The sequence below is a fragment of the Acanthaster planci genome, linkage group LG14, assembly GCF_054643075.1.
Source record: "Acanthaster planci isolate LZ-2023a linkage group LG14, COTS_SCS, whole genome shotgun sequence".
In the NCBI taxonomy this organism is placed as follows: Eukaryota; Metazoa; Echinodermata; class Asteroidea; order Valvatida; family Acanthasteridae; genus Acanthaster; species Acanthaster planci.
Genome location: NC_141790.1, coordinates 225,536 through 239,529, shown reverse-complemented (window position 1 = coordinate 239,529; position 13,994 = coordinate 225,536). Strand labels below are relative to the sequence as shown.

Sequence of the window (13,994 nt, the reverse complement as noted above, 5' to 3'; positions counted from 1 at the left end):
AGGGCAGTATTTTACCGTTATTTTGTTCAGTAGTCTCATCTCATGTAATGCTGCATGCACTGTCCTCGGCAGTGGGATGAAATACTTACATACATGTACATGTACTTTGAATGGCCTTGAGGCAAGTGGAAAAAAGGAGGGAAAATAAAGGAGGTAGTTTGGGAAAACTTGACACTAAATACTAACCCCTCCCACATTTAAAATCGATCTGGTCCCCGCGCCTTTTCATAAATGGTACATGGCTGGATACCAGTTTAGCCTGTCACTTGGCCATTGCCAAAATGAAAGAATAATAAGACGTACTGTAATAAACAAAATGATTACAAACAGAAATCTGTCCATTAGTCTTCTTAATTTGTGGCGTTTTTCACAAGCTTCCCCTTTAGAGACAATTTAAAAAAGCTGGTAAAACAGTTTTTCAACTCTACGTCCTCCAAAAATTAATTCCTTACAACAGGGAGCAGGCACAGTGCCCTCCACAAAGCCAATGAACAGCTTGCGAGAACAGGATAACAGCTTTGAGAATTAATTCGGTTTTCTTCTAGTGAATTAAATATATGTATGATAAAAGGCAGCACGGCTTTGTTCGTACACACAGACACCTGTCCATACACATCGTGTACATGTATATATTTATTACATAATGGCTTCACTAATAACAGTCTCATTTGTATCTGATTCGAGTCAGAGCTGTGTATTTCCACGAGAAGCCAACAATGGGGATATTGATTGGGCATCCATACAGCGTACACTGTCAGCCCTAATGACCACAAACTGCTAGCGGGTCGATGGACAAGGAGAGCTAGGCCAAGAGGTAATCAGGGCCTGCCTTGGGTATCGATCGGGCCTTGTGAAGTGGCAAACGAGGCGTCACCCTGAGAGAGCGCGCTGCTGGTTTGATTGAGCACTCGACAAGCTCTGGCAGCAGTTGGAATGACCTAGATTACGGAATTGGGGCAGTGCAAGGGTTGATTCCATGTACCGGTACATGTACAGTAGTTGCTTGAGACTAACCGGCAGAAAAGCTGCACTAACTATGAAAATAACACCTCGTTCTCAGGGCTCCATTTCACGGCTCTGCTAGCTGCCAACATGTGTTCTTGTGATAACCAAGATGTGCTTACAGCACTAGTGAAGATATTCTGCATGAACCCAGGAAACACAGAGTCCTATCGAGATATGGAAAGAGCCAAATTGACCAAATCCTTCGCTTTGTGAAAGAGTCTGAATGAAACAAACTTCCTGCTACATTCACAAGTTTTTGCTTACAGTGCATTCACAAGTTTTTGCTTACAGAGCATTTACAAGTTTTTGCTTACAGTGCATTCACAAGTTTTTGCTTACAGAGCATTTACAAGTTTTTGCTTACAGTGCATTCACAAGTTTTTGCTTACAGTGCATTTACAAGTTTTTGCTTACAGTGCATTTACAAGTTTTTGCTTACAGTGCATTCACAAGTTTTTGCTTACAGTGCATTCACAAGTTTTTGCTTACAGAGCATTTACAAGTTTTTGCTTACAGTGCATTCACAAGTTTTTGCTTACAGTGCATTCACAAGTTTTTGCTTACAGTGCATTTACAAGTTTTTGCTTACAGTGCATTTACAAGTTTTTGCTTACAGTGCATTTACAAGTTTTTGCTTACAGTGCATTTACAAGTTTTTGCTTACAGTGCATTCACAAGTTTTTGCTTACAGTGCATTTACAAGTTTTTGCTTACAGTGCATTCACAAGTTTTTGCTTACAGTGCATTCACAAGTTTTTGCTTACAGTGCATTCACAAGTTTTTGCTTACAGTGCATTCACAAGTTTTTGCTTACAGTGCATTCACAAGTTTTTGCTTACAGTGCATTCACAAGTTTTTCCTTACAGTGCATTCACAAGTTTTTGCTTAGAGTGCATTCACAAGTTTTTGCTTACAGTGCATTCACAAGTTTTTGCTTACAGTGCATTCACAAGTTTTTGCTTACAGTGCATTCACAAGTTTCTTTACCTACAGCAAGCCACGAAATGAGGCCTTGAAAAAAGCACAAATGCTGATCTGACTACAAAGGCTGTAAAACGCTTTCATACACTGAACATTCCTGCCGCTCCTCTACTTCGTGTATTTTCAACAAATTTTGCCAAACTAGAATGCTTTCTGCTGAGCTGATGGCTCAAGATATTTGACAACAGATGCCACCAAAAGAGAGCCAAAGATGACAATGCCGGTGCACCTTGTCCCGACATCCAAAAAGAAAGAGTTCAGTGCTCAAAGAGGAAGAGTTCCAAGAGTAAGCAAATCCAAGTCTTCCACTCACCCGCCTTTTGGCGCTGAACTCCGGATTGGAGTCCTTAAGCAGCTGCAAGATCCTGGCTCTCTCCTTCAGCTGGTCGTCCGGATTACGGCCCGTTACGGATTGGCGGCCGCTCATCCTCGGTCTTGTGGCATCTGGCCGCAAGCGACGGTCAACGACAGCCAACTGCACAAAATCTCACTGTTGCAGCTTTATAAATGATATCCTGCTGCCTAGCGATGGACAAGGACCGGTGCCCCCATCGGTCAAACTGTTGACAAGGTAGCAGCGCAACCTATTGTTATGATAGGTAAACAAAAAAAAATGATGTTTGACTGACTTGGTTGACAGGTAATTGGCCAAGGAGATAACTTCTCTTCTGGCTATTATCATAATTCTTTGCCTAATGATGGCTACTAGTCGTTTATTAACTAGGGCCAATTTATTTATATAATTTGTGAGATTCTATCTTATCTAGGCATGCATGTATGTTGATGGTGACAGTATTTCTCTGTGTCGAGTACACATTACAAATTTTTGCTTTATGAAATTTATGCCCTTCAAAAATGTTCAGCGACGCTCCATGATAAGCAATCACCTATTGCAGCTATTAGTCACAGCAGTGTGCTGTATGGCTGTTAATCGGTAGTCTGTGTCTGGTTTCAGCAGCTTCTGGACCTCCAATCAAAACTAAGCAGATGAACTAATAAAAATTGGATATTACATGTACAATGGTTAAGAGTATCAAGAACATTTGTAACTTTTCTTTTCTTCATTCTATAAATACTGAAAAAATGCAGCGCATAAATTATTCAATATACATGTATTTATGCAGCCCAAGACTAAACCAACTTAAAAATGCGTATTTAATGCAGGAATAGCAGCAAGTCATTTTCTACAAGTCCAAGTCAGGTCACAAGTCATAAAGTCACACATGTAAGGTCAAGTTCTGTCACGTCACAAGCCATTTGATCACAGATTAAGTCTTGAAAGTCACAAGTCATTTGGTCCCCACGCAAGGCAAGTCACCAATGTCTTTGTCCAAGTTCATGTACAAGACAAGTCGCACATTATTTTGTTCACAGATGTACCAGTATCTATGTGAGCTGGGCTAAACGTCAACATGAAGAATTAGGAGTTATGGACCATCGAATTTCACTCACTAGTTTTATAACATAATTACATGTATGTACATGTACTTACACTTTACGGTTCAATATCTACAGTGTACATGTATCATAGTGCTACTTCAGGCAGATATGGCAGCGGGTCATACATGTACTTTTTGCAAGTCGCGAAGTCAAGTCACAAGTCAAAACTGGTCGTTACAAGTCACGTTCCAGGTCGCAAGAAAGCAACTCAAGTCCAGCTCAACAACTGTGGCTTTATTTGACTTCAGTAAAGTGAATGATAATCTTTGCTATACATACATGTACATGTACGTGTAATGCTCTTATGTGACTGATAACTGCTACATTACGAAACAAACTTTATTTGACTTGTGTAAAGGGTAAGTCCAGAAATTAAGGGGTCCATTTTTTTTTCGTGAGCCAGTTTCATCTGACATAATTTTGTAAGTTCAGAACACATTTTCTAATTACCAAGAGTGATGAAGTAATGGAAATTACCTGCCGCACAAACAGTAATAGTAAAAATCAATTCCGGTGATATTTCCATCTTACATTTATAGGTCAGATGTAACAGGGGCCCAAAGGGTCACACTTTTGGACCTCTAACTTCTGGTATTACCCTAAAATGAATGATAACCTTTGCTGATTCTAACTGCTACATTATCCATCTTTGCAACCTTGAGATTGTGCCGTCTGTACACAAGGCACAGGCCCAGATACCGGTGGCATAGGCCTGGAGCATCTTTTCAGTTTTCATTGGTTGAGATTACTGTCACATTTGGAGCTTCGGATTTGAGAAGAATTTACGTGGTAGTTCTGCAAAAACAGGTGTGAAAACAAGGCTTTCGGATGTCTATGCTGGCCTATTAAGACTGCTATTTGTTCTATAATGAATGTCATTTTGTTATTTAAATATTGGCGAGATGGGTAACTCCAGAAATTAGGGGCCATGTTTGTGTGTGTCCCTGTCACATCATTTTCTAATTTCCACAAGTGATGAATGAATTAATGCAAATTACCTGCCAAACAAATAGTAATAGCTTGAAATCAATTCCAGTGATATTTCCACGTCAAATAACAAAGGTCGGGTGTAACAGGGTCACCAAAATGTCACACTTTTGGACCACTAATTTCTGGAATTACCCACATGTGTTTCCCAAAAGCAAAAATATCGCCTACAGGGTCAAAAGCAGTCAGCTTGTTCCTGCTGTTAAAGACTCGCGGCCGGGCACATGAGCGCACAGGCTGCCTTGCACTTAACATAATTTGAAGCAGGTGGTTCAAAGTCTTATATCAATGAGTGGGCTCTTACTTGCCGACTCATGGAGCTGTGGCAAATGGTTGTTGACTTCTGCATCTGGCTTAGCAGCGCACGCCCGTCCGTCGGTTCAAACTGACAATGAACAGGGTAAAACCTTCCTGTCGTTAATTATTCAACTCGAATGAATGAACCTTTGCACATTTTTGATTGCTGGCCCCGCTGTACTCCTGGGCACTCACGACACGAATGTCTGGGTGCTGTATCATCCGGGAATTCAGCGTGCATTTGCTCGCACGCAATAAGCCATCTGACTAACATGTAAAGCGCGCACTGATCCCACGTGTATCTAGCCTGTTCAGTCATCCATTAAAAATGCATCATAATTTTAAGAAACAGTCCACTGGTGTTCTTACCCATTCTCCAGCTTACAAATGTAAACGCCCTGCCTGGCAATGGCTGATGGGGGGGGGAGGGGAGTGGGAGGAGGTTGTGGGCTATGGTGCCCCAAAAGAGAAAAAAAATGGGGGAGGGGATCACGAGAAAAAGACAATTTTGGGTGACTTTTTTCACTTCCCTTCCTTTAAAAATCATGTAAAAATTTTTTTTTTAGCCAAATCTGTCTGTAGGGACATTTAAGTTAAAGTAAAGAAATTTCCAAATCATTTGTGCCCAAATGATTCCCCCCCCCCCACGAAAAAATGGGTTATGGATTCATCAATGGGTCTACCCAAATATCTGCACAGAAGACAGGCAGAGTGATTTGAGATTATAGCCATCCAGATGGCCATGTCAGATGGAAGCAGTGGTCTGGTGCATGTCAGATGCACTGCACAGGGCTGTGGAGAGCTATCTAAAATGGCTTGCTGGCTGTTTATTACCATGATTATGGGCAGAAGGTTGCAATTTGGTCCCGAAACGTCAGTTAGTCACGCTGTGGTTCATTCAGGCTAAGAACCAGTGATACCAAAACTGCAAAGCTTGCACTAAATCAAACTTTGATTACAAATTTCATTTTGAGGGTTCGCACGGTACATTAAACACTTAAGTCTCATAATTTCTCTGCGAAAGATACGTGTGACTGACAGAAAAATGGCAAAATAAAACTCTCATTCCTGGTAAACGGTGTTATGGCACATGTACCAACTTGAAAGATAATCTTGAGCAATTTCGGGCAAGAATCACACAGTACAATGTCCATGTAAATTTAGCACTTCAGTATAGATATCGGCATCTGTGGAAATGCGCAGTAAGCAAAAACACCGGCTGCAGTTTGACGAATTTGTCAGCTGAAACCCTATATTCAATTTACAATGGTGGCACAGCCTGCTACAAATGATGTACATACCGGTATGTACATTTGTACACGTTTATACTTGAACAAGTACATGAACCACAAAATGGTACAAGTTTACAATCATTTCACAAAATGGTTGATGAGTTACTTCTCTTGTACACGGTTGGGGAACAATTTGTTATGGTGTCAATTGTTACACTGGTTCCATAAAAACGAACAGCTATTTCCCTGCACGTGGATTCCAAATTGACATTGTTATACATCTTGCAAGGCTGAATACAGAGGGGTGTGTTATTTTTACAGAGTCAAACGACCTGCTCTTGAGGTCATGAACAGGTGGTGAAAGTTTTGGATGTAACAAGGACACCATCACAGATTCCGCCCCAACCTCATGGACTGACCCAAATACATTGTACATTTGGCATATTGAAGCAGCCGTTCTGCTATTTGAATAGTGAAATGTGAAAACTGCCAATTTGTGCGATACTTCACTCTGTTAAGAAAATTAGGTATGTTTCTGCCCACTTATACACAATACGCGTATACTGTATATCGGCAGTATTTTAGGTACGATATTAGTCGTGAACAATGAATACATCTACCGTACGAGTATGTATTTTTTATGAGCAAAGTCCGTGACGTGATATCACAGACTGTGAACTATTTATCACTGAATATGTCTCATGGACTTGTAGCAGGTGTTTACGCTTGCTTTTGGACAGGCAGGGGAAGAGCTCGTGCATTATTAATGGTACTTTCTAGCCTTCATTTGAGACTCGGCCCATTGTCCATGTACCAACTTGTGAAGTGAGCCCTTTGTGAGCGTAGTGTGAATTTTCCATTCCCTCGTTAAGCCCCCCAATCCATATTGAAATTTTGCTTGAAATCCAAAATGAACAGCTACCCGTACATGAACCAGTTCGTAACTCGTCCTCTTTATCAAGTATGCTAGTACGTATCCTTTTAACGAGCCGGAAAGGCAAGTTAACCTATTTTTGTACTTTTTTGCAGGAATCTCCGCTTGCCCACTAGACACATTTTTTTTTAAGAAACACTGATTCTGACTAGATTTTTTCCACTTCATTATTTCAACCATTATTCTGGGGTCATGATTCAATTTTAAAACTTACATGTAAAAGTGGAAGATTAAAAATGGTTACAATTACCAATAAACAAAGCATACAAGCAATACGGGCGTTACACAATAGCGCCCCCAAGAGTTTGCAACGCGTTGGCCAATCACAATGCGCGAAAGCTGTCGACCCCATGCGCATTTAGGAAGGGTCGACAGATGTCGCGCATTGTGATTGGCCAATGCATTGCAAACTCATTGAGGTGCGCTATTGTGAATCGCCCGTATTTCACGTTTATTTTATTCATCTTTTACAAATATGACAAATGACAGTTTCAAGCAGGTAAGTATTTCTTAACTAGTCGGCCCGGCAAGTGCTGGTGCGCAGAGCAGTTTTTACTGGAATCTGTAGGCTGGTTCAGTGCTACAGATAAAATCAAATCCGTAGGCCAGTCTAGTGCTAAGACCTTGGCCTGATGTATCATCAAGGTCTTCATGCATATTTTACAAGTGCACAAAGATGGAATGCAGAGATTACAACGATTGATCCAGAGAGCAAGACGCCAAATTACAGTGTGATGCATCATTATGAGTGGCACCAAAATCGCTGCACAATTGAAGCTTTCCCTTGTCTGGTCTAAAGCAATGAAGATACATGACTGCGGCACACACTACATGTAAGTCCAAAAATTAGAAAAACCTACCTTCACTTTCAGAGGAGCTGACTTTCCTCCACAAAATCAATTTCCTCATGCCAAATAAGCTAAGCTGATGCTGAAGCAGACAAACGAATTGGCAACTTGCCGGGCCAAATTACACGTAATTTGCATTTAATGAGCTGCAATGCTCGGCAATGATAGGATAATTCTAATGTGTCACTCAGGCGTCAAATACACGTAATGCACACAAGCGCTTGGATGGAACGGAGAGCACCAGGGCATTATCAACACCCACTGACTTGTTTGAACATTTTGGCTGCATGACTGGTCTCGCCTCAAGCGACAGCACAGAGCAGAGGTGGAGTGTGCACATCCATCTTTCAACCCTGGAACTTGGGGACGCTGTTGGAGCGTGGTGGAGCGTCGCCGTGGTAACCAAACTGTTGACAAGACTGCACAGGTAGACAGCAAGGAGAATCGCTTGAAATTGTGAGACTGGTCTGACAAAATGCACGGTGAATGTTCACACGGCCATTGGGATGTGCATCAGTGTCTGCCTGTACCGTAGCCCAGAGTCTAAACCTGCCTTACACTACTACATACATGTACACACAGGTACGCGTACATGAACGCGTCTGCACATACATGTACATGAACACACGTACACCCTCACGTGCGGCGTTCGGCAGAAACTTTTCATCTGCCAATATACGTTGTCCTGTTGGTTTTTGAACAGGATCAGGATGGAAACTGTGCTCCACAATCCTGTGTCTGTCAAAATCCACCAACCATGAACGTTGTAAACCCAATGAACCCACCCTTACAAGGATAAAAACTGATGAAGCAACGGCTTCGAAACAGTCCAAACAACTGCAAGTAATGAGGGGAACTGAACTTGTGTGTGCCACAAACCCTGATAAAAAAATCCCAAAATCTCACTTTTCAAAACGCATAAATGCAGCCATTCAGTGACCATTCAAACAGAGATTAACTGATGCCAGAGGCCCTATTACTGACAATACTGACTCGGTTGCTTGGTTAATGCTTCAAATGAGCAGAAATCCTGACACAAATCAGTTGACTAATATTTTGGGTAAATAAAAATTCAGACCTAAAATATGAACGGGATATACACGTATGTAAATAATCAAAGCAACATCCAAATAAAAGTGTTTTCACCTGCCTTTTCATTGCATTGTTTTTTTTACTTTTTTACCAGGATCTGTGCCTTAATATACCGGCACTGGTATTTGCTTGGCCAAAGCATTGAATGTTATCTGAAGAGTTGACTTCCATGGTTGGCAAAGAGAGAGCTGTTTATAGAGAGAGTTGCGACATGAGTGTCTCAAATGTGGAACCAAAATGGTGGATTATTCGTCAGAGCACATGGACAATGATAGCGGCATGCTGTACTGTACGCATAATGAGCAGCCATTTTGGTTCCAAAGTCTGAAGTTGGCACTACTTTCTATACAGCTGGGCAAAGCCATGAAACGGGACCCTCATTTTGGTAGAATTTACTTGCTGAAGTTGAAATATTTGCCTTGCCTTCCCGTGCTTGATTCTGCTTACTGAAAAAATTGTTGACTTCCTAACCCCTCACGGATGACCTTTGTCATTACCAGCAACAACTGCAGTCTCCATGGCAATCCTGGAATCTTGGGCCTTTTTGACAACATACACTTACATGTACAGAAGATGAAATGGCATACTCTACTAATGACTACAGCTCACCATGGAGAAAATTGATTTGACCAAAGGGGTATTATTGCTTGCATGCACGACTGCACGCTTCTAGGCTCCTGACAAAATAATTATGGTTTGCTGTCTGCTTGTACATGTAACTGTAGCCGCATGGCCAGGAAAAATTTTGGGCGGGGCTTTTATCCGGTAAAACTCCATGCATGATATTCTACCAAAAAATAATCCATCTCAAGCCAAACAGGATAAAAACAAGAGCCCTGTGAAATGACAGCCTCTTCCACATCGTCCCCAGAGCTACCGTTGCGTGGGTTCACGTCTTTTCCTGATGCAAATACGCAGACACGCGGTGATGACAGACTTACCGGTAGCCTCAGCTCCAGCAGTCAGTTTCAACTCATCCTCATGTATCAATAGTGTCTGAGATGAACCTGGACCCGAGTCCAATCAGTCAATCAATTTAAAAAAAAAATGGCTTGACTTTTAGGACAGGGCAACCAGTGACTGAAATTAAAAAAACTTCTTTTTTGCAACTTCTCATCCAAGTTACCTCCCCCCCCTCTTTCCCTCTGCCAGGGTAGCACCACACCTGACCAAGGATGTGTACATGTTCATCGTCAGCGGTATTCAAAGAGCGAAGCATTTAAATTTTTCTTGATCATTCTGTTTTCTGTAACGCTGAAACCCGCACTAGAGACAGGAGGCAGGACCCTAACCACACCCCCCAAGCAATTTCTGGAACACCTCCTCCAGAGGTGTAGGCCCCTCCCCCTAAGTTTGAGAAACACTTGGTCCCTAATAACAGTTCCCACAGTACCCTGTACAAGACGTATAAATTGAAGGGAAAAAAATTACAGATGGACTAAGGTTGTTACATGTACATGTAGTTTCAAGCAGGTACAAGGTACATATATTTCATCTAGAGAGCCCTTCCTGCACGTGTACATTGTTATTAATTCTTTTCACAGGACCGAATGATGGGTAAAAAAAACGATTAGTTTTGCGGTCCTCACTTGTGACGAATTACCTGTAAATACGAATGTCAGATTAGAAGAGCTTTTTTGGGGCCATTAATATCAGCCTCATCCATGATCAAATATTCATTAAGTCCACTGCAGTGTGACGTGCTTGTACAGGTTCACAGTTTCATTTTGAAGCAAAACCAATTATATTGGAAATTGAAGCATCCATTTGTTTTGAGCTAATGGTTCCAGTGTCTCTGATCGAAATGACGCAATTGTGCTTGGTGAAAATGAAAAATTTGTATTAATTGATGGGGTGACCATTGATGGGCGTCAAGGATTAACAGTAACCCCAGTACAACAATATTACTGCCAATATACGGTAAATGATCTTGGGCTCATGAATGCCTGTATTCAGTAGCTAAATAAATAATTTGATCAGCCAATTATTTGGTTGCTTTTTTTTCAGTCAAGTAAACTGTTTTAACCACTTTGAGAAAATGCAGTTTTCTTTTGAGAACTCTCAATAGTAGGGCAAAATCTTTTGAAATTCAAGATTCTCAAACCTTTCATTTACAGAAATTTTTATGAAAAATGGAAAGGGGGAAAAATCCTTGATTAAAGTATTAACCATCTTGACAGAAACAAAGTCTTTGGTGAAAAAAGTGTCATTTCTGACACTGAATTTTATGCATTTAATTTACAAAAAAAAAAGAAAAGAAAAATTGTTGTTATAACAAACAACTTCATAAAATTTTGGACAACCTTGAATTAAACAGTTGTAATGCTTTATATGGCTGATTCGGTAACACGTTCGGCCTTTAATTTACTTTTCATAGAAAAAATACATAATGTTCAATAATCATCATGGATCAAATTTATCAAAATGAAATTCAATGCAACAAAATAAAACTGTAAGTAAATAAATCTTACCCACCAAAATGCATGTGGTTATTATATTTTGCAATAAATATGGGGGGGAGAGAGGATTAGGCCCATTTATGACCAGTCACAGGGACTATGGAACCCTGTTGGTCAACAAAAATGCAACGTTTCGTTTCTGTTATCCAGCCATTTGGGGAAAAATAAACCAACTGGGAAAAGCAGGGGACTTGGATGACAGCACTGGGAAAAATAGCTCCTTTACGATTAATTAAGGAGTCCCAACGTGGCAGAAGTGAGGCCTTTTGTGTGATCATATTTGGTCACTGGAAAAAATGTACTCAGCTTAAGATATACTTGGCAATGTCTGATATCAAATATTTTATATTTTGATCACATATATGTAATCAAATATTTTACGTTTATTATTGCACGCAGATGAAAAAAGCCATTGGTCTTATGAGTTAAAACATGAATTCAGTGACTCCAGAACCACGAAAATGTAATCACATGTGCACCTTATTGCAACCGTTCCCAAAACTAATTATTTAGAAAACTTGTTATCTCCGAGGTGTTTTCTGCATGCCATTGCTTTTTGTATCCATTTTATAAGAAACTCGTGATGAAGGACTCCGTAACAAATTTATACACCAAGAGAACACTCCGCTGTTGTGCGGCAATCCTGGCTTGGAGGTGGGCCAATGGAAGGCTGCCTCTGACAATCTTTCATAGCCGCTGGTTACAGCTTTATGGGCAAATGTATGCCCCACAGTATTTGTATTAATTAAGTTTGCTGCTAAATAACACAATTAACCATTTTGCCCAGGGATAACTTTCTGGAAAAGCTTTGTCTTTCCAAATTTTTGTTTGATTGAGAACTTGTTCAGGAGTGACTTTCAAGGCTGCAAGTGAGTGTTGGCCATGTTGGTACGAGCACGCCACAATATTCAAAGGAAAACCGAAGTGCGTCATTTTAAGATGCCCAAACGGTAGCATAAAACTCATTAAAAGTCAAAACACAAAGTAAAATAGCTCCATGATAAACCTAAAGAGACATCCAAGCAGCATTTTAAAATGAACACTGGGTCAATTAGTTTCTAGGAATCTGAAAACTGGCACCGGTGATGTCCGTCCATAAGTCATCAAGCGCTGCCAAGCACTACTCCTGCGTACCAATCAAATAACGTTCAACCTATAGTGCGATACCTATACCGGCCGCTACCCCGTGCCCCCACATTGAATTGTGCATGCTGTAGCAAGAACTTAAAAGCCTGCTCTGAAAAGTGGGATCTTTTTAAAGTTGCAAAACCAAAAAGGATATCAACCGATCTACTCACAATTTGGTAGGTTCAGGAGCTATTCTGGCATCCTTTTGCGACGTGTACGTGAGATCCTACTCCTTACATGTACATGTAGTTCATTCAGTCGAAAGATTCTGTTTGCTGGCACGGGACTGACTACCGGTCGATATCCGCGGGCTTAGCGCGCGCTTTGGTACACCGTGATTTGGAGTTTTGATGTCATTGGAGACCATAAACAGCGCCTCCAAGTGGTACTGCTTCGGTTGGATTTTTTTAAGGGAGGGTGGGGCTAACCTGCACATTACTTCACGTCACACGCCAAAAAAACTAACCCATCCCACCAACGTCAAAAAAAGTAAAATTTAGTTGGGCACTCCCAGACCTCTAATTTAAATTCTGCATGGCGCTAATTATAAAAAAAAAGAATCCCCAGAGGAAAGCAAGGAGCTCGGTGTTCGGGACTGGTTGAATTGAGACATCTGATTTTAATTTATCGGTTGGAACCCCCCCCCACCCTTGTCCGCAATTCTCTACTCTCCTACAAACCAGTACACGCACAGTCTGCTTGTCAAGCTACTTTTCCAGAAGTTCCCAAAGTTGTCTTTTCTTTCAGTCACATTCTTTTGGGCCTGTCTTCGAAAGACGCGAAACTGTGGTCTTCAAGTTCAGGGTTATTATTTCCCAACCTGTAAAGCAAAGGATGTGGGCAACATGGCAGTTAGTCCTTATGCAGGCAATGTGTTACTGAAAAACAAAGTATATTTTACAGTTCCACCAATATGCCCAAATGCCTTAAAATTACATTTTTTAACAAATTACAGGACATGTTAAAAAGATAACATACTCCGGTACTGTCAGGAGAGCTGTGAGGCCAACTTGAGTTGGGCGGGTCGTAACATAAATCTAATGAAAATGTTCCATCAATGATAAACCTATCTCGCTGTTGTTGTTTAAATAATTAAATAGTTCCTTTAAAACAACGGCACGGTGTTGTTTTAAAAAGTCAATGAACTTTTCTTTATGTTCATTAGTATTTTTTGAAACTGAAAGAAGCACAGTGATACATTAAAAACAAATTTTGTGTATTGTTTGAAAAAGAAGTTTAAAACGAACCCGCTTCCTTTTATTATATTTTCCTTCTCAAATATCGGACAAAAGTTGGATAGCATTACTTTCAGTTGGAATCTTATCCCATCAAAAAGTATTTCTTTCAAGCCTTGAGAATAGTTTTGTTCAATCTTTTGCCAACAATTTGGAAAAGGTCGTTGCTCGGTGTGCATATTAACCTAAAAACAAACAAAAGCTCAAATTGCAGTTATTCACTTGTGGTTTTACTTTTTAATGATTTTTTCGTGTGTTTACAAACTGTCAGGAAGTATTTCTGGCTATCTAGCAGTCCATCAACCCCACTGTTGAGGGCTGGGGTAGCAAAGGGTAGTTGATTGGCCGGAAAAACA

General features: G+C 40.7%; 1 protein-coding gene across 4 annotated transcripts in view; it reads right to left on the bottom strand.

The window, feature by feature from the left end:
• LOC110977921 (uncharacterized) overlaps positions 1-12,716 on the bottom strand; it is a 30,599-nt gene extending 17,883 nt beyond the window's left edge. The window contains exons 1-3 of one of the 4 annotated variants that reach the window (XM_022232457.2): positions 12,574-12,716; positions 7,991-8,143; positions 2,300-2,570 (exon numbers count right to left, since the gene is read on the bottom strand). In XM_022232457.2, the coding sequence (XP_022088149.2) occupies positions 2,300-2,413 (114 nt within the window). In that variant the 5' untranslated portion in view covers positions 2,414-2,570; positions 7,991-8,143; positions 12,574-12,716. Of the gene's footprint in view, positions 1-2,299; positions 2,571-7,736; positions 7,892-7,990; positions 8,144-12,573 lie in introns of those variants that run through there. The other 3 variants (XM_022232455.2, XM_022232458.2, XM_087145831.1) reach the window with 3 other exon arrangements.
• Between the last annotated feature and the right edge of the window lie 1,278 nt (positions 12,717-13,994).